Source organism: Delphinus delphis, chromosome 7, assembly GCF_949987515.2.
Source record: "Delphinus delphis chromosome 7, mDelDel1.2, whole genome shotgun sequence".
NCBI lineage: Eukaryota > Metazoa > Chordata > Mammalia > Artiodactyla > Delphinidae > Delphinus > Delphinus delphis.
Genome location: NC_082689.1, coordinates 54,188,407 through 54,215,065, shown reverse-complemented (window position 1 = coordinate 54,215,065; position 26,659 = coordinate 54,188,407). Strand labels below are relative to the sequence as shown.

The window sequence follows — 26,659 nt, the reverse complement described above, 5'->3', positions numbered from 1 at the left end:
TTCCTTCTTAGTAACCAAACTGGTTACCACACTTCAGCAATAATGCTTGTTTAAAAGCCTAATGGTCCCAAAGATATGAAGAGAATAAAAATTGTGTTATACTGGCTTTACCAAATGGCTTTACCATTCATATCGCAGAATGTCACTGAACCAATAAAGTTAAGCATTATGTGGACCTTAATTCTCATCAATGAGGAGGAATTTATTTATCATATGACAGTGGTAAGGACCTTGGGGTAAAGTAGCCATGTTTATAATGTCAAGATACAAGACCACCAAGGTATGTAGTAAAATACACACTGTTGCTGAAAACTCTAAATGGACATTTGAATATCATGAAACCTAAGTTTATTTAGACAAAGATACAAAATATAATTTTGAATGGATTCCTGCTACAGATCTTAAATGCAAATCTGACTGTACAATCTTAAACATTCTAAGTAAGTAATAAAGGACTTCTGTTTTTGGGTAGGATGGAGTAGCTAGTGGCAGAGCAGTGCTTCTGCCTAGAACAACTAGAAAAGCTGGAATAAATGCAGAAAGCATCTATTTGAAGGCAAAAAGAACTAAAGAGGCCAAGACTCCAGAGAAGGACGAACCTGAGAGTGGTAAGCTCACCTGTCACCTCTCCTACCCCAGTCAGGGGCGTTTCCCAACTCTGTATGCCGACAGGAGGCTGATCGTGAGGCTTTACTGGGGAACAGAGAAAACAACAGAACTTTTGACAGACACTAGTGGGGATGGGGGTTCAAGCACACAGCTCATCTTCATCTCAGAACATTGACAAAATACTGGGGCTGAACAGGGCAGTGGATTAAAAAACCCAAGCAAAAGCCTCTGAAAAGCAGAGTGGAAGTTTTTCAGCTATCTCCCAAGACTCCCCAAATTGCAGACCTGCCAGGGGGAGAGACCTCAGAGAAGGCCCCAAGCTCTAACTTGAAAACGCTGAGAGCCCAAGGTCAACAGAATAGATGGAGCATTGACAGGACTGTACTCCGGACTCAACTCCACCAGCTCCTGATTGGCTTAAGTGATCTTCAACCAACACCCACCTAAGGAAAGAAGATAACACCATCTGGAACTCCTACAATTTTTTTATACATAATGCTTGGCATTTGATAGATATTCTCTCATCATCCCAAGATAGGATGACAGAGCTGGAAACCGAGAGAAAAAGTAGACAATAGAAACAATTCCAGATCCAGATGTTGGACTTAGCTGACAAACACTTTAAAATACCCATGATTAATACGGTCACGAAAGTATAGGAAAGATGGAGAAAGAGAAGATAAAAAAGGAGAATTTCACTGGCAATATAAATCTAATAAGAAAGAACCAACTGGAAATTCCAAAACTGAAAAATATAATTTCTCAAAAGGAAGTTAGTAAGAAAAAGGATAGACAAAAAAAGTGCAGTTTGCAAATATGTAAACTCCCTTATGAGTGCAAATTGGAGAAATACACAATGAAGAGAAGGATATAAAGATATACTTAAAAAGAGTAAAAATATTAAAGATAGATAGACAGATATGTTCTAAATGTTCCAAGTAAAAAATAACAATTTTTTTAACAGTAAAGCACCAATATAACATAAGAACATAGGTAAAATACTCAGCAAATTTTCTCTGATGCATACGGATAGTATTAGATAAATTAGAATTATTTAATGCATATTTTGTTTCCATATAGATTTAAGAAGACCGGTCTTTAAACAACAAAGTTTGAAACAATGAAGATAAAGAGGAAATTGTAGCTCAAAGTAGATGAGGGTAGTTAGAGCCCAACTCTTCCAAATGAATTCAGGCTCCAGACTGAGATTCATCACATGTCAGAGTACTGAGAAAATTGCAGATGTCAGTCATCTTTGCAAATCTACAGAAAATAGGAGAAGGGCCAGAAAATTAGAGAAAGGAAAATGCCCTGATTTTCAAATGGGGGAAAAGATGGCCTATGTGATTTACCTGTCAGTAAGCTTGACATTGAAAACCAGGGCAATAAAGTCATCATTGATCAAGCAGATTGTGAGCACTTTGGAAAGAACCCTATGATCACTAGGAGTCAAACTAATTTTTGCCAAATTATATTATACAATTGATAGGATACTAGGTAGATAGACCTTCCTTCGAGCAGTGTCTTCCATTATAGACTTAAGAAAAAGTGGTTAAAATAAAGTACTATTGGGAATGTCCACGATTGTTTAAAAGACTGGTTAATCAATTGATTGCTTAATGGATTGGGGTAGCAATCTGCCCCTCAGACACTTTTATTAAAGATCTAATTGCAGCCACAAGAGGCTTACTTATTAATATACCGAATTAAACCCAGGAGAGATGGCTAATGCAATAGATAGCAGGCTCAAAATTAGTTTAACAAGATGGAATCATGAGTCAAAACTAACAAAGTGATATAAAATAGGAATAAATATAAAGGTTCACATTTGTATGTAAAAGATAAATAGGCGACATGGATATAAAATGGGAGAGACCTAGCCTGGCAGGAACTGCAATAAAAATGTAATGCAATTGCAGTTTTTCCATCACAGGCTTAATATGAACCAACAAAGTGAAATTATTGCTAAAAGTGCTAGTACAACCTTAGGTCTCATTAGTAAAGAATGATGTACACTTTGTACTCTGTGTTGAAGTTGTACTTTACTTCTTGTTTACATGTTATGAATGATATTGACAAATCATGGAAAATTCTGGGAGGAAGGATTAGGATGAAGAAAGAGAGAAAGCTACCTCCTAAATGATAGAAAGGATTTATATCTAGTTCACTGCAGAAAAGACTCAAATTAGATTTTGCAACTGTTTTCAAGGTTTGAAAAACTTTCGTGTGTAAGAGAAATGAAATATGCATACATTTTTCCCCCTGTGGAGCTACAGAGGGTTAGAATCAGATATGAAGACAGCTTCGACTTAACATTAAAAAATAAAAAACTTTCCTAGCAGCTGGCATTTTCTAACAATAAAATGAACAGTTTCATAAGGAAGATACTTGAAATATTGAAGGAGAGGTGGATTAACCATCTTTCAAGAATTCTGTGGAGAACTTCATATGGGCCTGAGGTCGATTCTAGGATACTTTACAGACATAACTTAACAACTAAAGTTTAGGGTACATTTCTAAATATAATGGAGCTTTGCTATGAAAAGATCTGGTATTGTAAGAAATTCTTTGAAATGAAGATTCATCCTAGATGTTATCTTTCGCCTCCGGAAATCTTGTAAGGATCTTGTTGCATGCTTTCAACATAACTCAGAACTTCTGCGTGATCTTCTGAGGACTCTATGTAATAATAATAATGTTACATTTGGATTATAGTCACTCTTTCTTGTTAATAGATAAACTAGCCTTCATGTGATAAACTCACAAGAGGTCTAGGAGCAAAGAAGCACATAAATGCTGGGCTTCAGGACTATTCTAGGTTGAATGGAGCTAAAAAGAACTTCCTAAACCAGCACAGCTGAATAACAGACAACTGAACTTTTAAATTTATGACTCTGACTTTGAAAAGTGATCCTTGAAGAAGGTGTGACTCATTTAATGTTATTCTCACCATATTTATTAAATTAAGGAACTTGAGCCCGAGGTCTTGAGTTAAAAAGCTCCTCTTTAAAAACAGCTGCCACTGCTTCTCCACTGAGTCTGAGAGACGCTCAGCTTCAGCAACACCCTCTTCCTTTCGCAGGATATCAGTTTGGTAAAACTCCCTTAGGCCCTGACATTGCTCCTCTACCTTAAAAAAAAATAAAAGAATATAAATGAAAGTTAAGAACACTTAAAAACATTTTTAAAGAGAAAAATACTAGATTCCAATAAAAGCCTATATAAAACTTAATTGGAACCTACATTTCAGAATTCTTTAAATAATTATTAAATATTGTCAACTTACTGAAAAGACATGAAAATCTATTCAGGTTTTTGACAGATCAGACTGACTGCTACTGGGTAGTAACTTGACCTGACAAGTTTATTATCCAGAAGCCCTATTTACTGTAGCCAAAATCATATTTATGTATTATATATGTGTATGTTTTGCAATTGGAGACAGCTTATGTCAAGGACCAATGTGGTTCCATTTAAAGCTGAGTTTTATAATTCAGGAGAAAGATAAACATATACAATCAAGGAATACAAATCAGAAAGAAATGTAAGTCAGTGGAAAGTTATTCATAATTAGCAAATCACAATTTGCTTCTCATCAGTGATAAACCAGAACAAAAGAGTACAAATAATTATGAATTTTCTGTACATGTATTAATATTAAACTGCCTCCATGAGCAAATCTTACTGAGGTTCATTACTTCACCTCCCTAGAATTATATTTTCTCATTGGCTAACCAAGGTAAGCAATACTAGATTATTTTAAATCACTCTCTTTGGACAGAGCTTATATAAAATCAGATGTGCCTGCAGAACCAGATCATTTAACTGGGTATTGTAGAAATGGTAGAAAATTTTTGACACAAGTTTTTATGCATTTTGAATAATACTTAATGGCCAATAGGATAAGACTCAAAGAGCTCATAACTACTGAAAGCAATATAAATGGGATAAGAAATTTCAGGCAATGGTTAGTCACTATATTTTCAAGATTTCAATATCATTCTTAATTTAATGAGCGCTGCAAAGGGCACTTAGAAACAGAAGTTGTCTCCTCTTTTTCCATAGTCCATTTATTCATGACTGTTTTCCTGATACTTGTTTCCTCAGCCCTGGATAATCTTTCCTCAGTTTTCTGCTCCTACATAATCCATCATGAGACAGTTAAAATACTACCTCCTCCATGGAGTCTCCTAAGATTCCGTAGTAAGAATTTAGCAGTTATTTCATTGGGTTCCCAAAGATAATTCTGGGAGAAAGAGAACCATAAACAGATTATTACAACACAAAGGCAAGTATGCCCACAGTGTTCTGGGCACACTGAGGAGGGACCACCAGCTCTACATAAAGTAAACAGGCAAGAATTTCCCAAAGGAAGCGACATTTGATCTGTGTCTTTCAGAATTGTCCAGGGTGAGAGGGAACAGGAGAAGGGGGCCCCAGATGGAAGGAATAACACGTGTGAAGGCAGAAGTGTGAAACACTGGCTGGTTCAGAGCACGATAAATGATCTTGGTGTGGGTGACATCCAGATAGCACAACCTGAGTGGTAAGAAAGAAGTGAGAGTGATCATTGTGCTGGCATAAAGCCGTCAGTAGGTTTCAACTCGTTTGCTACTATACTCAACAAACTGTGACACACTCTCGTTAGTTTGAAACAACTGACAGCTATCACAATGACTCGGAATCGGCATGACAGCCATCAGTACTTCAATGGGATAGTATGCTACAGGCGGGGGTGTCAATATCATGGGCTGTTGGTTAAATGAAATTCTTAAAACATAAACTTTAATTCATCCTCCTTTTCCAACTGCTCAAAAAAGCCTCCTTGAATGTAAGTGAGCATGATGTCATTATAGGGATTTCCTTGAATCTGGACTAGTTTCGTTTTTTAAGTGAATTAATGATCAACTTTAATACATTACCCATTTTGGGGTAAATGTTATAACTTGCTTCATAAATTACATTTGTCATATAACCTGAATTTCAGGAAGTGACATGATCAGATTTGCTTTAGAATGACCATTTTCTGAAAGGCATAAAGGGGAGAATTATAGGAGGCAGAGAGAACAGGCAGATACAATTTCTTTAAGCTGGGCAAAGGATGATGAGGACCTAAACTGAGAAGGTGATGGTACAAATGAAGAAGGGGAATTCAGAAATCTCTTAGGTTGTCTCTAAAGACAGACATGGGATAGCATGGCGTGTTTTTTTTTTAGATGTTGGGGGTAGGAGTTTATTAATTAATTAATTTATTTTTGTTGTGTTGGGTCTTCGTTTCTGTGCGAGGGCTTTCTCTAGTTGTGGCAAGCGGGGGCCACTCTTCATCACGGTGCGCGGGCCTCTCACAGTCGCGGCCTCTCTTTTTGCGGAGCACAGACTCCAGACGTGCAGGCTCAGTAGTTGTGTCTCACGGGCCTAGTTGCTCCACAGCATGTGGGATCCTCCCAGACCAGGGCTCGAACCCGTGTCCCCTGCATTAGCAGGCAGATTCTCAAACACTGCGCCACCAGGGAAGCCCCTAGCATGGCCTTTGATGTTTGAAAAAACAAGAGGGAGGAGATTGGGAATTAAACTTCAGCTCTGATGTTTACTACCTGTTTGGTCTTACCTACCTAACTTCTCAGAGCCTCAGTTTCCCTCATTTGCAAAGTAGGGATAATAGTAAATAAACATAGGGATATTATAAGGATGAAATGAGATCAAGAATGAAAAGTTCAGGGCCTAGTACAAAAATAACTGCTCATTAAGAAAGGGATCGGAACAGACTTTGAGCTTCTACATAGGACATTTGAAAGACAGTGGGGTCATTAATCCAATGCCAAAATACAGAAGGAAACACGTTTGAGGAAAAGATAACCAGTTGTGTTTTGTTGAGCTTCAGGAAGCTACAGAATACATAGGTAATTAGTATGATTGGAAGTTGAAAGCATTGGCCTGGAGCTCAGAAGAGCTGGGGTTGAGGAACCAGTTTTGAGTTACTGGGAAATTGAAACTATAGGTGTGTTTGTGGGAGGGTGGGTGATTTTTGTAGGGAACATGTATAGAATGTACAAAAGAGGGAGCACAGGCAAGAACTCTGTAACCCACCACACCTTAGGAACAGAGAACTGAATCAGGAAAAAGAACAGATAAAGAAGTAGACAGGCTAATTTCACTTATGTGAAATATTCAAATAAGGCAAATCTATAGGGACAGAAAGCAGAGTAGTGCTTGCCTGAGGTTGGGGGCAGGGGGGAGGGGTGGTGGAAACCAGGATTGGTGAAAAGTATACCCCAGGCCTCTTTTTGGGGTGATGGAAATATACCAAAACTGGAGTGCAGTGATGGTTACACAACTCTATAAATATGCCAAAAATCATTACATCCTAAAATAGGTGAATTTTATGCTATGTAAATTATACCTCAATAAATCTGTTTAAAGTCAAAGGAGGTGAATGTGAGTAACTGGGTTAAATAAATACAGCAGAGGGATTAAGTGGGATAAAGATTGACCGTTTCACCTGTCAACTGGTAAGTAGTAAGTATAAGCTCATAAGAATGGAGTGAAGAGGTGCAAACGGCAGGATGGAAAAGGGGATAAACCAAATGGCAGTGGGATGAGGATTAGGGAGGATCAGGAAGAAGAGAAAAGAAATGTCATCTTCCCATCCCAAGAGTCCAGTTGTGAATGGAAGGAAAATTACAGAGTGGTAGCTTCAGTGAGGGCAAGACTATTTGGGCAGAACTGTAGACCAAAGAGAAGGAAGCAACAGAAAAAGCAAATTTTTAAAATTAGAGGATGGATGCTGAAGCCAGATTCTGAAGGATGTAGGAGCAGACAGGGAGGGACTGATGGCTGATTAGTGCAGCACACATGAGAAGCTCCACTTTATTGGTGACAGTGGAGGAAGGGTGAATATGTCAGTGGGTTTGGAAGCTGAAGGAAGTCAAGGCAGTTAAGCTCAATGGACTCATGTTTTTCAGTCACATACAAGGTAAGGGCATAAGCCGACATTTAGGAATGGAAACTGCAGTAAGAAGTTTGCGACTCACTACTGAATGGGCACCAACTAGAGAGCATATGGGGGGCTCAGCTGAGCCAAAGACCCATAAATTTGTAAGAGCACCAATAAGCACAATTGTATGATTTTCCACAGGAGCGTCTGGAAGCTTGGAAAGAGAAGCTGAGTAAACAGAGTGTTGGAGTGATCTAGTATTGGGAGTTGGAAGTCAGGGTAGAAGGCAGGGAGTTGAGGACATGGGGAATGGAATGGAATGGAATTGAATAAGCACAAGCTGGTGAGAAAAGAGAGAAAGCCTGAAGGTGTAGGAGATTGACAGACTGAGAGCACTGCCGAGGTGAGGACACAAGGCTCTGCCAGGTAAGAAAAAGATTAAGTGAAAGCTGGGAAGATGAAAGGACATGAGGTCCTTCTTGGGAAAGCTCTGTTTGCAAAGCTAAGGTTCCAGCCCTAGTCCCAAAACTCCTGGTCCCAGAGGCCAGAGGGGGCCATGGAAGTAGGCGCTGAGCTAGAAGCTAAGAAGGTACATTTTTGGCAATGAAGATGCAGAAAACCAAGCACTACTTTGTACCCTCTCCACCATTTCAAGTTGAGACAAAAATGTTCATCGAGGGACTTCCCTGGTGGCGCAGTGGTTAAGCAGCCACCTGCCAAGGCAGGGGACACGGGTTCGAGCCCTGGTCCAGGAAGATCCCACATGCCACAGAGCAACTAAGCCCATGCGCCACAACTACTGAGCCTGCACTCTAGAGCCTGTGAGCCACAACTACTGAGCCCGCATGCCACAACTACTGAAGCCCGCGTACCTAGAGCCCGTGCTCTGCAACAAGAGAAGCCACCGCAATGAGAAGCCCGCACACTGCAATGAAGAGTAGCCCCCGCTCACTGCAACTAGAGAAAGCCCATGTGCAGCAATGCAGACCCAACACAGCCACAAATAAATAAACCAGATTAAAAAAAAAAGATTCTTTCTTTTTTAAAAAAAGTGTTCATTGATAGAACAACCTGTCGGCTATAATATCTCTGCCTAACCCTGAGAGTTCCAGGATAAGAAAAAATTTTAAAAATCCAGAATAAAGAAAGATGTGGAAAAGGAGGCAGTGGTTCCCTGAGATTTCCAGGGCCTGTGCGTGGCCTTCCTCCAGAGTGGTGAGAACTCAAGACTCTTAGAGAACGAGAGCTGGCAGAGGAATGTGGGCAGGCAGGATGTGGTCGTGCGAGGTAAGGGTGAGAGTATTGGGAGGGTGGTGGGAGGATGCTACCTAACTTGGGTTGGCTTTACCCCTGAGTGAGCCTTAATGGCTCTACCTCCCACTCAACCAGCAGCCCCTCCCTGAAAGGAGAGTGAACCACGAGCGCCTGGGAGCATTAGGACCAGAGTTAAATGAGGTGGGACTCAAGTGCTTTGCTATGACTGATGTCACCTTCAAGAACCTGGGACCTTTGAGAGATGGAATTCTAGTCTACCAGAGGGAATTTTACAGATTATTTAGTACAAACCAGTCAAAACAATGCCTCAGAAAAAGCTCTCAGAGGAAAATTATTAAAAGCATCAAACAAGACAGATCTGAGACGGGACCCAACAGCCTATAACTTCCAATTGTGTGGATTTTAAACAAATCACACAAATTGCTTAAGTATTCAAAGAGATTCATGACTTATTTTTAAATAGAAAATGACTTATTTTTAAATAATTTTGTTTTATGTTTAGGATATTGTAAATATTTGTAGGCCAGGGGCTTCCCTGGTAGCGCAGTGGTTGAGAGTCCGCCTGCTGATGCAGGGGACACGGGTTCGTGCCCCGGTCCGGGAAGATCCCACATGCCGCGGAGTGGCTGGGCCCGTGAGCCATGGCCGCTGAGCCTGCACGTCCGGAGCCTGTGCTCTGCAGTGGGAGAGGCCACAACAGTGAGAGGCCCGCATACCGCAAAAAAAAAAAAAAAAAAAAATATATATATATATATATTTATTTATTTATTTGTAGGTCATAGTAAAAAGGGTTTCAACACAGCCACTTTGCTTATTTGTCTGTATCTACACATACACACTTGTATTATGTTTTTAGTAAAATAACTTACTCTTTGAGCCTGTGTATGGTGCCTTGGAGAATAAAGGAGCTATAAGTGAGTGTGTGCACTGGGGTGGAGGATCTGGAACGATCCACGAGGGTTCTATCCCCTTAGAAAGCAGGAAGATGGGCAGAGGCCATTCTGTCAAAGAGGTCAGCCCATAGGTACCGTACCTCCTCTGATGACTTTAGAAATGCCACATAAGTTTGCAGGACTTGTGACCTGGAGCTGAGGCTTTGGCCAAGTATGTTTAATTCTTCCTCTAGCCACTTAGCTTTAGAAGAAAGCGATGCCACTTCATCAGGTTCAAAATCATTTTTCTCTGTCAAGAGTTTTGCAGCTGCTTCTGATTCATGTGATGTCTCCTATAAAAACAAGGCACAGGAGGTCAGAAGCTGACAGGGGAATCATGAACACTCACATTCCAATACCTTCTGTACAGCCATCTATTACAATTATTAATTGAACTTGTACCAAAACTCTCCTCAATGAAAAAGGCACATATTTTAAAATTTGAAAAAAAAAGGCACCTTAAAATGAAAACTACCTCAAATTATTCTTTCAGTCTATCACCTATACGTCTTATTTAGAACATTCTACTTTCTGTGTCACAAATAGAAGAAAGTTTGTTTAGTAAGAAAGGTTGTAAAACACATTGGCAGAAATGTTTAAAATAATTTAAATAAAATAATTATACATGATGATTGCTTTATGAAATTTACCAGTCGCTCTAGAAAATTCTTAAACTAATTTTGTTATATAAGAGATGACAAGTTTATAGAAATTGTTCACTCATTTTTTAATTTACAAAAAATGCCATATCAAGTATGCAGTCTTCTTAAAGTCTCCATCTACAACCTAAAGAGTCAGTGAATTTGACTTGCTAGGGTTGCTCTCCTATGTCTTCTTTTGAGTGCAATTTTTGGCACGTGAAATCTAACCACTGATTCAATGGACGAGTAGGTATTTTAGGCACTATTTACACAACTGCCGCAGAGCTGTGTAAAATTTCACGTGAGACCAAGCTAGGATTCAAGCAAACATGAAAGACAGATGCTCCACTCTCATTAAGAGCAAGGAGGGATTGCTCTCCTACTTGTATTTAATATGCTTCCCAGGTACTCTACTGAATGGAGGTAATTTTAATTTACCGGAGCTGCTCCCAGAGAGCCCTCTGGAAGGAGGAAGTGGAGGAGTTTCTCCCCTTGAAATTTCCTCCTTCCCTCTAAAATTTTTTAAATAAAAAAATGAAGGGACTTCCCTGGTGGTGCAGTGGTTAAGAATCTGCCTGCCAATGCAGGGGACACGGGTTTGATCCCTGGTCCGGGAAGATCCCACATGCCACAGAGCAACTAAGCCCGTGCGCCACAACTACTGAGCCTGCGCTCTAGAGCCCTCGAGCCACAACTACTGAGCCTGCATGCCACAACTACTGAAGCTCTTGCTCCTAGAGCCCGTGCCCTGCAACAAAGAAGCCACCGCAATGAGAGGCCCGCGCACCGCAACGAAGAGTAGCCTCCGCCCACTGCAACTAGAGAAAGCCCGTGCACAACAACGAAGACCCAACGCAACCAAAAATAAATAAATAAAGAAATTTATAAAAAAAGAAAAAGTACTTCTCTAAATAAAATATATGAGGCTTTCTTTTTTAAAAAAATGAACTTGAGTTCAGGCATGCATTTCATTTTAGACATTTTAAAAAATGAATTAAAAACAGCCCATTAATAATTGGTTCATCCGTGAGTTTCAGGTGGCGGTGCTGTCTGTGAAGGAGACTCTTGGATAAATTAGGAGTTTTGGATTAACATATATGCACTACTATATATAAAATAGATAATCAAGAAGGACCTACTGTATAGCACAGGGAATTCTACTCAATACTCTGTAATACCTATATGGAAAAAGAATCTGAGAAAGAATGGATATATGTATATGTATAACTGAATCACTTTGCTGTATACCTGAAACTAACACAACACTGTAAATCAACTGTAGCTCAATATAAAATAAAAATTAAATTCAGAAAAAAGAAATGATTGAATAGCGAGGCTGTTTCCTAGAGACCTGGGCACTTGCCTCACCTTCCTAACCACCTGCTGGGGCGGGCAGGGACTTCATGAAGGTTTGGAGCTGCTAGCAGGAATGTCTGAACCTAAGTCCCATGTGAAAGGGGTGAGAGGGTGCTAGAGAAGGTGCCAGGCAGAGGAGGGGGCAGTTTCTGTCTCTAAACATTGGGTGTGCAAACAACATTGTGATTTTTTTGCCTCCTGGAATCTAGCACTGATGCATGTTGCTCTTGGTAATTTTCTCTTGCAACTTACTCTAGCAGAAAATCACAAATAGCCTTGAAGAGGCGCTCTTCTGGCCTCAAGGAGCTGCTAACATCTCCTAGGCTAGGAAAGAGGGCCAAATGAGTGTTTAGCACCAGGCTATAATGCTGAGCTTCCGTGAGCTCAAACGCCCTAATAAATGCACCTGTAAATATACTTTAGATACACATAATGGTAGCCGTTTTTAAGTCATTATCTGCCAGAAGACTAATTTAGAATTGCAGCCCTCAAGGGAGTTAGGATTAAGTTTTATAGCTACTGAAAATAAAGAAAAATCATATTTACAAAACCATAACCATAATAATAACTCATTTTATTTACCTTAGCTTGTTTATCTAGTTCCAGATATGTACTCAAAATCTTCTCTGATTCAGAAAGGCTGGAACCGACATCCATTGCATTAGAAATTACTGGGCTGATTTTCTGAATGGACATTTCCACCTTTAGGAATAAAGAATATATTGCACCCTTAGTAATATATATTGGCATATATGTATGCATATGTGTAGAGGAGATAAATATTACTCTCTACATTCCCATTATACTTTAAATGTATACCAATTTTAATCTAAAAATAGTTTAATATTTCAGTATTTCCTACTTAAATTCATAATGCTGCTCTTCATATGAGGTAATACTACTGACTCACCAATAGAGGATATATGTTTACAGATATTTCTTTTATTAACAGCGATGAGATGTAGGCAATAATCCACATTCTCTAAGAATTTATTATCTATATTACGTAGAAAGGATAATTCACTTGTCAACACATCAGTAGAAATGAATTTTTCTGGTGCATTAAGTCATGATCATACACTGTACACTGAAAGGGGCCCAATTTACAGGTATATTTTGAAGCAGAGGTCCAGCATAGGTATTAGATCACTTTATGGATTACTATATTTAGGGCTGAGGGGCCCCGGGACAGCACCACATGCTGTACATGTAATAACAAAACAGAAACACGCTTAGGCATTTAATTGATGAACGTGGGGGATTATGATTTGATCTTCAATACACATGAATTAGTGAATACAGTGAGGTTTAAGGGGTTCTATTCAATTCAAGTTACTGCCTTGCTCTGACTAGAGTTCATACTTCCCAAAGTCAAATTGGCTCTGACTTGGCAGTAGCCACACAAGCAACAGCAGCTGTTTGAGTTTCTACTGTGTTTTCCACCACCACCAAATTCGCTTGAATCTCAAGCTCCAGGGAATGCAGCACTACAGCTGCCGCCATGTTTGTAATCTCCCTGGACTCAGGCATCAGAACAAGGTTCAAATTCCCATCTCTGGATCAATAACAGGCAAGGAGGCAATTTAGATAGAGACTTGGTTATTTAATGACCTCTCCTGTGAAGTCTATTAATTCTACTTGTGTAAGTCAGGTATATAAGTCCATTGTAGCTAATGAAAAAACATCATTGAAAATTTGAGACCCAGACTTTACAACATGGTTCATTAGCATTAATGTAATTGAGATATTACTAGTTTTTGCTATAACCCCATCTATGGACAAGTAATTTTCTTTTAAATTTATTTATTTTATTTATTATTTATTTTTGGCTGCCTGGGGTCTTCGTTGCTGCGCACGGGCTTTCTCTAGTTGCAGCGAGCGGGGGCTACTCTTCATTGCGGTGCGCGGGCTTCTCATTGTTGTGGCTTCTCTTGTGCAGGATAGGCTCTAGGCTCACGGGTTTCAGTAGTTGTGACACGAGGGCTCAGTAGTTGTGGCTCACGGGCTTAGTTGCTCCGAGGCATGCGGGATCTTCGCAGACCAGGGCTTGAACCCGTGTCCTCTGCATTGGCAGGTGGATTCTTAACCACTGCGCCACCAGGGAAGCCCCCAGACAAGTAATTTTTTATTTAGTCAAATAGTAGCTGCCTGGTTTTATTCCTCTTTGAAAATGGGAAATAAAATTCTTCAAACCACTATATTCACTTTGTAGAAAGGATTTTCACACATATGGTTTTATTCAGAGTGGCCATGTCCTTTGCACTGTCTTGGTTCAATGAATTATGATAATGGCAATTTATTCCTGGAACCCCTAAAACTCATCATTTTTGGTATCTACCTGCTGTTCTTGTGTTGTGTGGTGCCATGTTAACCAAAATGTGCATATTGGAGCCACGCACAGAACCATGTAAATCAAAGAGGACACAATCACAATATACACATGGTTCAATTAACACAGTTCTGTGCAAAATGAGAACTGCCTTTGTGTAAACATGTTCTGGGCTGGGAGGCAGGGAGGATGACACTTTTAGTTTTGGCAACCTGGGGCAGGGATGGTTGATGAGCAGTAGTGAATTACAATTTCATTTTGTTTGAATATAAAGCCTAATGTGGGATGAAGGGAATCGTAAGGAGACACACCCCTATCCTCCCACCGTGCCTGCATGCTGCTGTTCCCATACCATCATCTATTATCACCAGGTAAGGAGCTGCATCTAAATAGTAGCTTATGCATAAAATAGATAACCAACAAGGATCTACTGTACAGCACAGGGAACTATACTCCACATTATGTAAAAACCTTTAATGGAAAAGAATCTGAAAAAGAGTATATATATATATATATATATATATATATATATATATATATATATAAAAAACTGAGGGCTTCCCTGGTGGCGCAGTTGTTGAGAGTCCGCCTGCCGATGCAGGGGACACGGGTTCGTGCCCTGGTCTGGGAAGATCCCACATGCCGCGGAGCGGCTGGGCCCGTGAGCCATGGCCGCTGGGCCTGCGCGTCCGGAGCCTGTGCTCTGCAACGGGAGAGGCCACGGCAGTGAGAGGCCCACGTACCACAAAAAAAAAACTGAATCGCTGTGCTGTACACCTGAAATTTACATATCGTAAGTCAACTATACTTCAATGAAAAATTAAAAATAAAGAAACTTATGCAAACCAAGAAATAAATAGTAGCTTAAGGAGGACACATTTTATGAAATTACCTTTCTTAAATAGCCCTCCACTGAGGCTGTTAATTGCTGTCTATTAAGAGCAAATTCCCTGTGCGCTGAACACTGTTCAGTCAGATGATCAACTCGCCTCTTGATGCATCCCATCATCTCACGGACACCGGTCACCCGAGAGCTGAATGGAACAAGCCAGCTGTTAGTTCACTCCACCCTCATAGAGAGGCCCCAGGAACAGGGAACATTTGAAAATGAACCTTTCATGATAAGTATGACTTGATCAAAGTTACTAAGCGTCAGGCTTTAGGATAATAGAAGTTAAGAAGCTGTAGTCCTGGTACAGCAGAGACCAAAACCAAATTATGTTGTTTTGTTTAAGTCGGTCAGTCCCGAGGGAAAAGATGAGTTATGGGTTTTTGTAACCAGTTCTAATCTTCTCTTCTAAAGGTTCACTTTTTAATATTTCTTTAAGATATTTTGAGAAGCTTACAGCAAAAAACACAGTATGTTTGCCAAGAGTTTTCCTGGGGCTGTTATTTAAAAGCTTCATTTATCTAAAGATGCTCTTTGAATAGAAGTGTAGATCAGCCAATTAACAAAACACTGAATGATCCAATAGGGTAAAATATTTATGTAACACTAAGGTCCTTGTTCTGGATACTTACGAATGCTCAAGGCTGTAATCATTAGGTGAAAACCAAGGTATCACCAACAATGAGGAATCTGATGTACTTGTTCATAAAAAGAAACCAAGCCTCACACTGTCATTTTGTACCTGTGCTGGCCTCATGAGAAAATGAAAAGTGACATGACAGCTCATAAAATGAAAATGTCTTTAAAACAACAAATGAACTTTGAGTTGGACCCCATTTGCTGTGGTCTAAAGACACATTAGCAAGTTTCCTAACCATTTCCAACATAGGCTTACTAGCAATGCAAGACAATGAAAGGACATTGCTGATCCAGTGAGCACTTTAAAATTTTTCAACCTATCCCTGAGATAGAGCCACTCCCAGCATATAAGAAGTTGAAGTCTTTAATTTCCTATCAGTCGTTTCCTTCCAATACTCATAAAGATGAGCTGATAACTCTCACATTTAATTACCCAGAGCTTTAAAAGATCTTGGAACAAGATACAGATTTCAGTAGTTTTACCTCAAAAAATTAATTTATGACTCAGTAAAAATGAATTGAATTAGTAACGAAATGAGGGCAGGATCCCAACTGCCTGAGAGGGAACGGGACTTCACAGGAATGACAATGAGGCTGCCAAGAGTTTAGAGGTCATCAGGCGGCTTGAGAATCTTGTTGAATTCACATGGGATTCAAGTGTGTCCTGTGGGACCACTGGAGTCCCAGAGAAGTTTAACTGGAGGGGAAATCTCATTCCTGACGCCTAAGGTCCCACAGACATTACACTTGAAACAACTTGTTTCACATTTTAATAACTCAGAGACAGTGAAGAGTATAATCAAGAAATCAGGAGAGTTTAGCAAATAATCCTTGTACTTATATCCACAAATTCTGTAAAAATATTATATTGGTAACAGTAATCATATTTTAACTACATTTTAGACTTTGCATGCTAAAAAGGCACTTAAAAGCCCAGTTGTCCTACATGTTATGGTTTTTCTGTACAACATGCAAATTTGGAATGAGAAAGATAACTAAAAAAGAAAAGGTGAATAAGCACTGTGGAAAATAGGTACAGAGAATAAAGCTTGTCATAGTAAATGGGTAAACATTTTCTAAAAATAATCCACTTACTGTGACAAGGAACCATTTTTAATGTTTTAAGTAATCTCTTCTAATTCTCATAACTACCCGATGATCTGGCTATAACTGTTATCTCTGTTTTGCAGATGAGCAAAGTGAGGTACAGAAATGCTCAGTAACTTGCCCAGGTCACATTTATTAAATGGCTGGGCTGGGATTTGAACCTATTCATCTGATCCCAGAGTCCACACTCTTTACCACCTCATAGTACCTTTTCTGGGTCCATGACACATGACGGGGGTGGGGGGGAGTATTCTAAAATTTCACTTTCCCTTGCACTCAGTGTTGATGGAAACAGGGTTAGCCTGGCTGGCATGCTCTTTTGAAATTGGCTGGCTTCTCTAGGTAATGAAATGTCTGTCTGTAGTTTGCAAAGTGACCACTAGAGGGGCACGATATCTTATTCAAATTCACATCTTGAAGGCCCCTCCAGCACAGAAAATGGAAACGGGGAAACAAAAACAAATCAAGCATTCCTTCCATAAATATATTGCTCTCTAGCAACTCACAATTTTAATTTAGATGAATCACAACGAGCCAAATAGGATCTCTTGCTGTCTTTGGATGGATCATTCATTTTTAATTTTCCAATGACCTACGAGATTAGTCTTATTTTGTGGTGATTTATGTCTTATCCTGTATATCTATTGCATTATAAATTAAGGGAAAATACAACATGCTTTTCATTCATTTATCCTCTGTAGCCCTGAGCTACATAGCCTTGTAAGAAGCAGATCAATGCATATTTTCAAATTAAATAAAGTACACTTTGATCAATATTTAAGGGAAGACAAGACACAGATTTAAGGAAAAAGAACATATGCACAGATAGTTACTGTATTAAAAATGTCACTAGTAACGGTTTCTAATTGTTTTTAAACAAAGATGACTTTGCGGGCTTCCCTGGTGGCGCAGTGGTTGAGAGTCCGCCTGCCAATGCAGGGGACACGGGTTTGTGCCCCGGTCCAGGAAGATCCCACATGCCGCAGAGCGGCTGGGCCCATGAGACATGGCCGTTGAGCCTGTGCATCCGGAGCCTGTGCTCCGCAACGGGAGAGGCCACAACAGTGATAGGCTCACATACCGCAAAAAAAAAAAAAAAAAAAGATGACTTTGCCCTTTGCCCAGTTATAGAAGTTTTAGGCTATCCAAAGACTGCCCAATTTCTTCTTCGATGGTTTAGGATTCATAATTAGGTTGACTGATACTTCCCTCCACTGTTTCAAGCCTTATAGGGACAGACTGAATTGCCTGTCCCATGTGCATTCCCTTCTTATTTGTCACTTAGACCACATCCTTAGTACAAGAAGTTCTCAATTATCTTGCTTACCCTAGCCAGCTCCTATCTTCCTCTGTCCTCAGCTAGATCATCTCTGTCTGATCAGGCATTAATCCCTTCCTTCTACCTGATTCCCAGTTGGAGTATATCTGTCACACTCCTAACCCCAGGGCCTCTCCCTCTCCATTCCTCCTTGGTGAAAACCTAGTCTGCAGCTTACAACCAGCCCTATTCTATCATTTTCAGTTGGAAACTTGAAACACTGATTCCAGACATTTCTTCTGAACATTCCAAAACATTTTAAAACATGTATAGCATGCATATTGCCAATTTCCTCAGAGAGTGAAATGCAGATGGTTTGATCAAAGGAAAAATATGACCTCACACTCTGCCAGCAATTCTTACATTAACTGAAAATAAATTAATAGAATTCCATCAGCCACCCAGAAATGAGTCCTATTACTTCACAGTAATATTAAATAAATGATGGGACAAGAACTGGGGACTGATAACAGAAACTTGGTTGACGGGAGTGCCCGGGCATTTTGTTCTGACTCTGATGAAGCCTCATTGCTCATGTGCTGCCTGATGGGGTGGGAGAGGAGCTGCCAGTGGACCAGCTTTCTAGGCCTAACAATCTGTGGCTCTGTAACTTGCATTGGAAATACTGCTTGATCTTTGGGCTACCTGTCTATGAATGGATTAGATGGTTCCTGCCTGTAGTATGAGCATGGGGTACATCAGATTATTCCTGACACTGACTTTGACTTCTTCAAGCATCACAGATGCTCTGGAGTGACAGACTGTGAAGGTTTCTTTAGACATTTGTTAGAAACTCCATCATGGGAGTATTTTCTCCCTTATTCATTGAGCCAGGAGAGGGGAGGGAAGGGGGAAAGAAAAATGATTGATTTTTTTTTTCCCTCCCAGAGAGCAGAGACATATTGACTTCTGGCTCAAAAATAGACTGTTACATTTGCTCAATGGAAGCGGTTGCCCTGTCTTTGCATCTGTTACAAACCAGGGCTGCGAGAAGAGAGTAAATCCCAATGTTGATGTGTTCTAATGATTCTTTCCTGAGAGCACCAAGTTGCTTTCAAACCTTTCATAAATTACTATTGGGAGCCCATCTGGATTAGCAGCTGAACCAGATGCTAAGCACGCGCCAGCTCACTCTATCTCATCAGAAGGGATCAGCTGATCATTTTTTTCTTTCTGTCTATGGACAAATTATACTTTGAAAATGGGAAAAAATATCTTCCTGATCTCTGGACAGGAACGCTTCATGTTTATCATCTCTATTTTGGAGGAAACAATCGCCACCATCTAGTTTTCATCCCTACTTTGAAAAAGTGCCATTCGAACTGTGGAAGGGATATGTATGTTTTTACAATAATTTTTTTCTGACTTAAGTTGTACACATTGAGAATTACTGCCCACCAAATATCTCACACCCACATGTACCCCTTGTATACACATGACAATAAAGAAACAGCAAGTAGTAAGTGGGGCTGAAACTACAGGGTTCCTGGGTTCTGGTCCAGATCCATGCAGAGATGCCCACATGTTCCACTCCTATGAGGCCAGAGAGACCAAAACATGTCCTCCATGAAGGGTCCCATAGCTGGGATTCTCCCTGAAATCAGTAACAGGGATGGGATTCTCCCTCTTGTAAAAGGAGTTTGAAAAATGCTATAGCCCACTGCTGCTGAAGCCAAGGAATCAGACATAGCAGAGCAGTCAGGAACCCCGACTGTGCCCCAACCTGGATTTCTGGCTGCACCTCTGAGAGACCCAGTATCTCTATGGGAGCTCGGGTGACCCTGATCAAATAGCAGAAGACTGATTCTGGACAGGAGACCCTGTGAGTTCAGGCGGAAGTCATTGCAAAGCTGCTAAGGAGGAAAAAAAAAGAGTAGAGAACAAAGCAAGGAAAATAAAGCTGAAGAACAAACACTTCCCATCCAGAAGGACAATCTAAAATTTCAAAACACATGAGGAAAATGAATCCTAAGAAAAGACACTCAACAATCAAGAGCTAAATGTGCTCTACCGGAAATGAAAATAAGTAGAGCAATCTGAAAGTGACTTTATAAATATGTTTCACATCACCAGAAAGATAAAGGACAAATGAGCACCCATAATCAAGAAACAAGAAACTCTGAAGCAAAAGCAGTCAGAAGTAAAACGAAATTGGATAGGAAAAAGAATGAGTTAGGAATCCTAGAAATGAAAACAGTATAGTTATGAAAACAAACAAAAGAATTCAATGGCTGAAAACAAAGGGAAAATTAACAAAAGAGAAAACTCAATATGAGGGATTCATTGGGAACGCAGTGCGAAGAGATAGAGCAATGAAAAATATGAAAGATAGTTCAGACATCTCAGACAGACTGGGAGCCTCCAACATTCTTCTACTGGGAGTTACAGGAGGAGAGAAAAGAGAGAAAAACAGAAAATCAATATTTAAATTGCTGAACATTTTCCCTGATTGATGACATAAATCCTCAAATAAAAGGGGCACAGTAAGAGCTAACCAGACAAATATTCTCTTTTGAGGTAATTTAGAAGATATAAAAATACATTTTAATGTATTTCCTTCCAAAAAGTTTTTCTCTTGGCAGTCCTTTCCACCCCTTCCCCTCCAAAGTTAGTAAGATGCCATATACGTGATTTGGATCCTACCTTATCCTCTTAACATTTTATTGTGAGGATACTCTCTGTCTTCAAATATTCCTCAAAAACACTCTTCTGATATTGGCTTAGATTATTCCATACTGTGCTTGCCCTTAAACTATTGGAACAGTTTCCTATTTTCTGAAAATATTTAGGTGGTTGCACTATTATAAACAACACTGTAATGAGCAGTTTATTCATATATTTGTCCACTCACATCTCTTCCTCTCTTCTTTCTGGTGTTCTTTCCTCTCTAAGCCCTCTCATTGGAGAGTACTCCCCCTCAGCTGTCCAAGGCACAGATTTCTGCCCCTTTAGTCAGGCTTCCTCTGTAGACCCTGCAGTTTCAGACCTTCTAACTCTGGGATCCTTGCTATTTCACATCACATCATCAGTATTATAAATGAATAAATTCATATTGCAATGAGTGACTCCTAGATATTTTACAAGAACCTAATCTAATTAGTCCTACATTTAATAAAAAAGGGTAAACTTTGGGTGCATTCCATACTAAGAGTTTCAGAATTATACAAGCCTTAACAATGGTAACAGATTCAGACTGCAATTATGACATTTATTCAACCCCTAAAGAGAACAACTTAATACAGACATGAAAATATTTGGAAAGCGGCTGAGTTAACACTGTCATAACTCAACTTTGCAATTTCCTAAATTTCAGTATCTGATATTTACCATCTAAATATATCATCAAACTTTTTTAAGAGAAGTTATTTTAAGTTCTTAAATGTTTGGTAGAATTCCTACAAAATGTGACAATAGATGACTCTGATACAAAGGGATTTCTGATTTTGTTTCTTTGTTTTGTTTTATGTTGTTGGAGGGTGGGGATTATTTTTGTTTGTTTTCCACGTAAGATCTTTAAAAATATTTTTGCTATGACATAAACTTCCCTTTATGCCACACCAGCCCCTTAACATTTCAAATCAAGTCACCTAGTATATAAATACTGAGATAAGGAGCATAAAAGAGGCTTCCTACATGGTTGACCTTGAAGGCTGACCTCAAGTTGATGTTATGGTCTGGATGGGGAGATGATGCTGTCACAAGTCAAACAACTAAGAAATGAGTCAGAACACCACAGAGTAAAAAGTGAGATAGAGCTGACAAATACAAAGGAATTAAAAAACTATTGTGTGGTAGGTTTTGATTAGGTTCATCCTGGCTGGAAGATGTAGACCCTTCACCCATCTTAGATTATCAAATTCAACAATGGTCTTCTCAAGTCTCACTCCTTCACTTGACCCACCCTGGTCACAGGAGCTTGGGATTGTGTCTCTCTTCTCTGAAGATGTGGCCCTAACACCCACTGTCCCAAGGGCTTCCTCAGACCTAGATCACACTCCCTTGACATGTCATTCCCTTACTGGCTGTTAATAAGGTTCTGAAAACTCAGGGCCAGGTTTATGTATCTTTGACTATCCTTGAAGCCCAGTGCTGGTATGTCACATGGATGCTCAATAATGTTTTAAATAAACACAAAGAAAGAAAAACTTTGCAGGGAAGGTGAGACTTGAGTTGAAATTAGAAGATAGATACAGCACATTTTAAGTGTGTTAGAATGAAAAAAAAAATCCACATTCACTAAGTGGTCAGCCTCTTTGCTAATGACTGAAGTTGAAAGAAAGGAGACAGAGCTAGCAACCTAACAGAGCAGTTCAGACCTGAACTCCACCCCTTACCACTGTGTGACAGGTAGTAGGTAAGTTATTTGAACCTCTCTGAGCCCCAGCTTCTACACCTGCAAAACAGGGACAATGGTAATAGAAGTATCTGTATAACAGGGTGGCTTGAGGATAAAATTTGTTAATGTAGATAAAGCACACAAGCGTTGCCTTTATTGCCAACGAGCACTTGGACATAGTCTAACTCCCTCCTAACTATTTTATCTTGTCTTTTGCCTTTTCCCCTTGTCACGCTCTCCTCCAGCCACACTGTCCTTCTTTCTGCTACACCTTTGCTGTTGTTCTTCCAGGTCCACTCATCTCCCAGCCACTTGCATGGTAGCTCCTCTCCTTAATCTCTCCCCGACTACAATGTCTAAAATGGTCCCCTCCCCACAGTCACTCTCTAGCCCATTTCACTTTTTTTTTTTCACAGTTCTCATTGCTGTGTAAGAGCATCTCATCTGTTGATTTATTTGTTGGTTGACTCTTTCTTCCCAGCAGAATATAAACAGCATGAGGGCAGGCACTTCACCTATCACATTAGATGCTTGGGAGCACCTGATCTACAAAGACACTCAATAATATTTTGGGAATGAGTGAATGAATGACTGAATAAACCATGCTCTGTCTAAAGTTCATTATCATTCGCAATATCAAACAGGGTAAGTAGTGGTAGTCAACATAAAAGAAAATCGTGAAAAGAGAATGCAAAGTCCCAACTTACCCCTGTTTCTATTTCTCTGTAAAATATGAAAAATCAACATTAAATGAATAACAATAAATGTTAGAGCAAAAGGGCAATACTTAAGGTTATATGAAAGCAAAGTATTCAGTCAGGATGAGGTTTATAAGCTTAAGTTCACCACAGCAAGGTAGAATAAAAACTGGAACAGGGGCTTCCCTGGTGGCGCAGTGGTTGAGAGTCCACCTGCTGATGCAGGGAACGCGGGTTCGTGTCCCGGTCCGGGAAGATCCCACATGCCGTGGAGCGGCTGGGCCCATGAGCCATGGCTGCTGAGCCTGCATGTCCGGAGCCTGTGCTCTGCAATGGGAGAGGCCACAACAGTGAGAGGGCCGCGTACCACAAAAAAAAAAAAAAAAAAAAAAAACTGGAACAGTCTTTTATGCAGGAGCAGAAATTGAGTCAATGCTGAAGCAAGTTTACCTGTAAATTTAAATTAATTTTAGGGACAGGAAAAGCCAAATGAATACTTTATAAAGTAGCCTGGTTTTAGTGGGTATTTCTATGTTTTTGAGTTTTGTATCTTTTTGAATTATAGTTTTGTCTGGATATATGCCCAGGAGTGAGATTGCTGGATCATATGGTAGCTTTTTTTTTTAGTTTTTTAAGGAACCTCCATACTGTTCTCCATAGTGGCTGCACCAATTTACATTCCCACCAACAGTGTAGGAGGGTTCCCTTTTCTCCACATCCTCTCCAGCATTTGTTATTTGTAGACTTTTTAAATGACGGCCATTCTGAATGGTGTGAGGTGGTACCTAACTGGAGTTTTGATTTGCATTTCTCTAATAATTAGCGATGTTGAACATCTTTTCATGTGCCTGTTGGCCATCTGTATGTCTTCTTTGAAGAAATGTCTATCTAGGTCTCCTGCCCATTTTTCGATTGGGTTGTTTGTTTTTTTGTTATCGAGTTGTATGAGCTGTTTGTATATTTTAGAAATTAAGCCCTTGTTGATCTCATTATTTGCAAACGTTTTTTCCCAGGTTGTTTTTTCATAGGTTGTCTTTTGTTTCTGGTTTCCTTGTTTTTGAGTTCTGAATTGGTAGCTCACTGAGAACACAAAAAAGGAGGTTCCTCGTTTTTGCCCAATTATGGAAAACTTCACCCTCACACAAGGTCTCCGACCCAGCACTTCCAATCACCACAGCTTCCTGTGGCTTAATAAATGCATTATTCTGCTTGGCAGCAGGGTACCTTTGGGCTACCTTTACACTCAGTGCTCAGAGATGATGCCAAGCAAGGCCTAAGAGGAGGTGAGGGGGCCGGAATCCAGAGCTTTCAACCTCACCTTAAGCCTGGTTTGACCATTATCAGATCCCATGATAGGTAACTCGCATCATAACTAAATGCAAACGAATGCGCTAAAATGCCTTTGATGTTAAAGTGTACTTAGGTTATGTCACGGATATCACACTCTGAAAAGATAATAAACAATTTAACAATGACTCAGAATTATCACCTGAGCATTAGGGAGGAAACAGAAGGGCAAGGAAACATGTAAATAACCATCATTTATCCTGTGAGGCTGCTCCAATTTCAAAGGTATTTGATTCCAGGTTAGAAAAACAGTGTGGATCTGTTCCTAAAATAACTACAAAGTTCTCAGATTTACTGGGAAGATTCATCTTAGATAAATGTGACCTTCTGAAGTCCTATTTTATTAACTAACTGGAAAAAAATTAGATCTAAGGGTCTCTGAAATTCCTATCTGCCCCAGTACTAAATTTTACCTTTATTACCTCAAGATAAATGTTTATCTGCTCTATTTCTAATATAACCTTCCCCAGTTAGTGAAAATGAATATGATTTGGTACAGCTGACTGCCGTAGTCATATGAAGCAACCATGTAACTCTTAATATTTTGCTTTTAAAACTCTTTGTATAGAAGGTAAATAAATAAGTGAACCAGTTATTTATCAGGCGCTTTCTATATGCCAGAGTGGTGTTATCGCATTTGATTAAAACATCCTCTATAAAATGCATATTTCCATTTTACCGATGAGGAAACTGAGGTTCAGAGAAGTTAAATGCATGGCATTATTTTGGCTCTCACAATGCATGAAATAAAACTCCTTTGAGGGCTTCCCTGGTGGCGCAGTGGTTGGGAGTCCGCCTGCCGATGCGGGGGACGCGGGTTCGTGCCCCGGTCCGGGAGGATCCCACGTGCCGCGGAGCGGCTGGGCCCGTGAGCCATGGCCGCTGGGCCTGCGCGTCCGGAGCCTGTACTCCGCGGCGGGAGAGGCCACAGCAGTGAGAGGCCCGCGTACCGCAAATAAAAAAACAAAAAAAACAAAAACAAAAAAACTCCTTTGATACTAAGTCCTAAGCTTCTTATCCACACCAGTTTTCAAATGTCTGATAGTAGGAATTTTAGTGTTTTGTGTCCTAGTAGTGTGGCTGGCATTCAGAAGTCTAGGAAGCCATTGTGATGTTCAGTAACACATACTTTTCTCTGTGGAATTTATGTTTATTTCCATTGTCGTTATTCTAAACTCTACCTTCACTCCAGCTGTGGCTGCAACTTGAAATCTCCTTCTGCTTCTCTCCCATGGTGGTGACCCAGGTCGTTGGACAGATAAATCATTAGATGAGGAAGGGAAGCAAGTCCCAAATGGTATGCATGGGATTGAGGTCAGTGACTATGTGTAGCTCTGGTTTGTGACTGAGATTCTAATGCGTTTCTATTCAGCTTCTAATGGATTTCTATTCTACATCTACCCTCTGAATCAAAAATGTCCTTTGCCAAGTAACAACTGCACTTTACCTTCAGTTCCTCCTGCAAAACGGAAATAGTATTGATTTGTAAAATATTGTGAAATCTCAGGGCAACCAAACACCTTGGAACTACTATGAACGCTCATATATCTAGGATGTTGACAGAAATCACACTGCTAATTTTTCTTTCTTTAATCCAGTTACCTACCATTAATTCAAGTTTCTTGAAATGGTCCCTAACTATTGCTTCTTCTATTAAGACTCAGTCTGCAACCTGACGAACAGAACTATAGATGTCCCTTTGAAAAACAATATATGTGTAAAATTTAAGACTAGAAGGAGCAAGGAAGGCAAAAAGAATGAGACTAGCTAAGTAAACAAACATGTCGACCATTACAAAATGGATGGCCAAAAAGAATCACTAGAATCCTGAAAATAGACTGTAATGTAAAATAAAAGCACTTCTCTTATATTTAAGTATTGAAAATAAAGCATTACTGATTAGAACAAACAGGATAAAGTTTAGCAGTAATATGTTGTGACCAGCTTTCCTACTCTTAAGACTTAAGCATCAAAACTAAATACGGAACTTCAGTTTCTGGTCAAGAAGCAGGGACTGGATTTACCCTCATGCCTTAAACAACTCAGACATTGAAGGACAGGTAGCACAGGACAGTCATCCCTGAGAGAAGGGAAATGAATGAGGTGAGCCTTATGATTGCATCAGCCTGCTGTCTGGGAGGTAATTTCCAGACCAAAGCTCAGGGAAGTGGAACAAAACAGAGTCCAAAGGATGTACTGTTTTGAAGATACAGAGATCAGACTTAGGGGCGGCCAAGGCATCTAGAATT

General features: G+C 39.9%; 1 protein-coding gene across 6 annotated transcripts in view; it reads right to left on the bottom strand.

Moving 5' to 3' along the window:
- The window catches only part of CCDC141 (coiled-coil domain containing 141), a 219,180-nt gene that overhangs the window by 56,790 nt on the left and 135,731 nt on the right, over positions 1–26,659 (bottom strand). For 4 of the 6 annotated variants that reach the window (XR_009520139.1, XR_009520140.1, XM_060016516.1 and 1 more), the window contains exons 11-15: positions 23,277–23,390; positions 14,969–15,110; positions 12,330–12,449; positions 9,852–10,043; positions 3,560–3,739 (exon numbers count right to left, since the gene is read on the bottom strand). Coding sequence is in view for 4 of the 6 variants with exons in the window: in XM_060016516.1 (XP_059872499.1) it covers positions 3,560–3,739; positions 9,852–10,043; positions 12,330–12,449; positions 14,969–15,110; positions 23,277–23,390 (748 nt within the window). In the remaining 2 variants the exon portion in view is untranslated. The remainder of the gene's footprint in view (positions 1–3,559; positions 3,740–9,851; positions 10,044–12,329; positions 12,450–14,968; positions 15,111–23,276; positions 23,391–26,659) is intronic. The other 2 variants (XM_060016519.1, XM_060016517.1) reach the window with 1 other exon arrangement.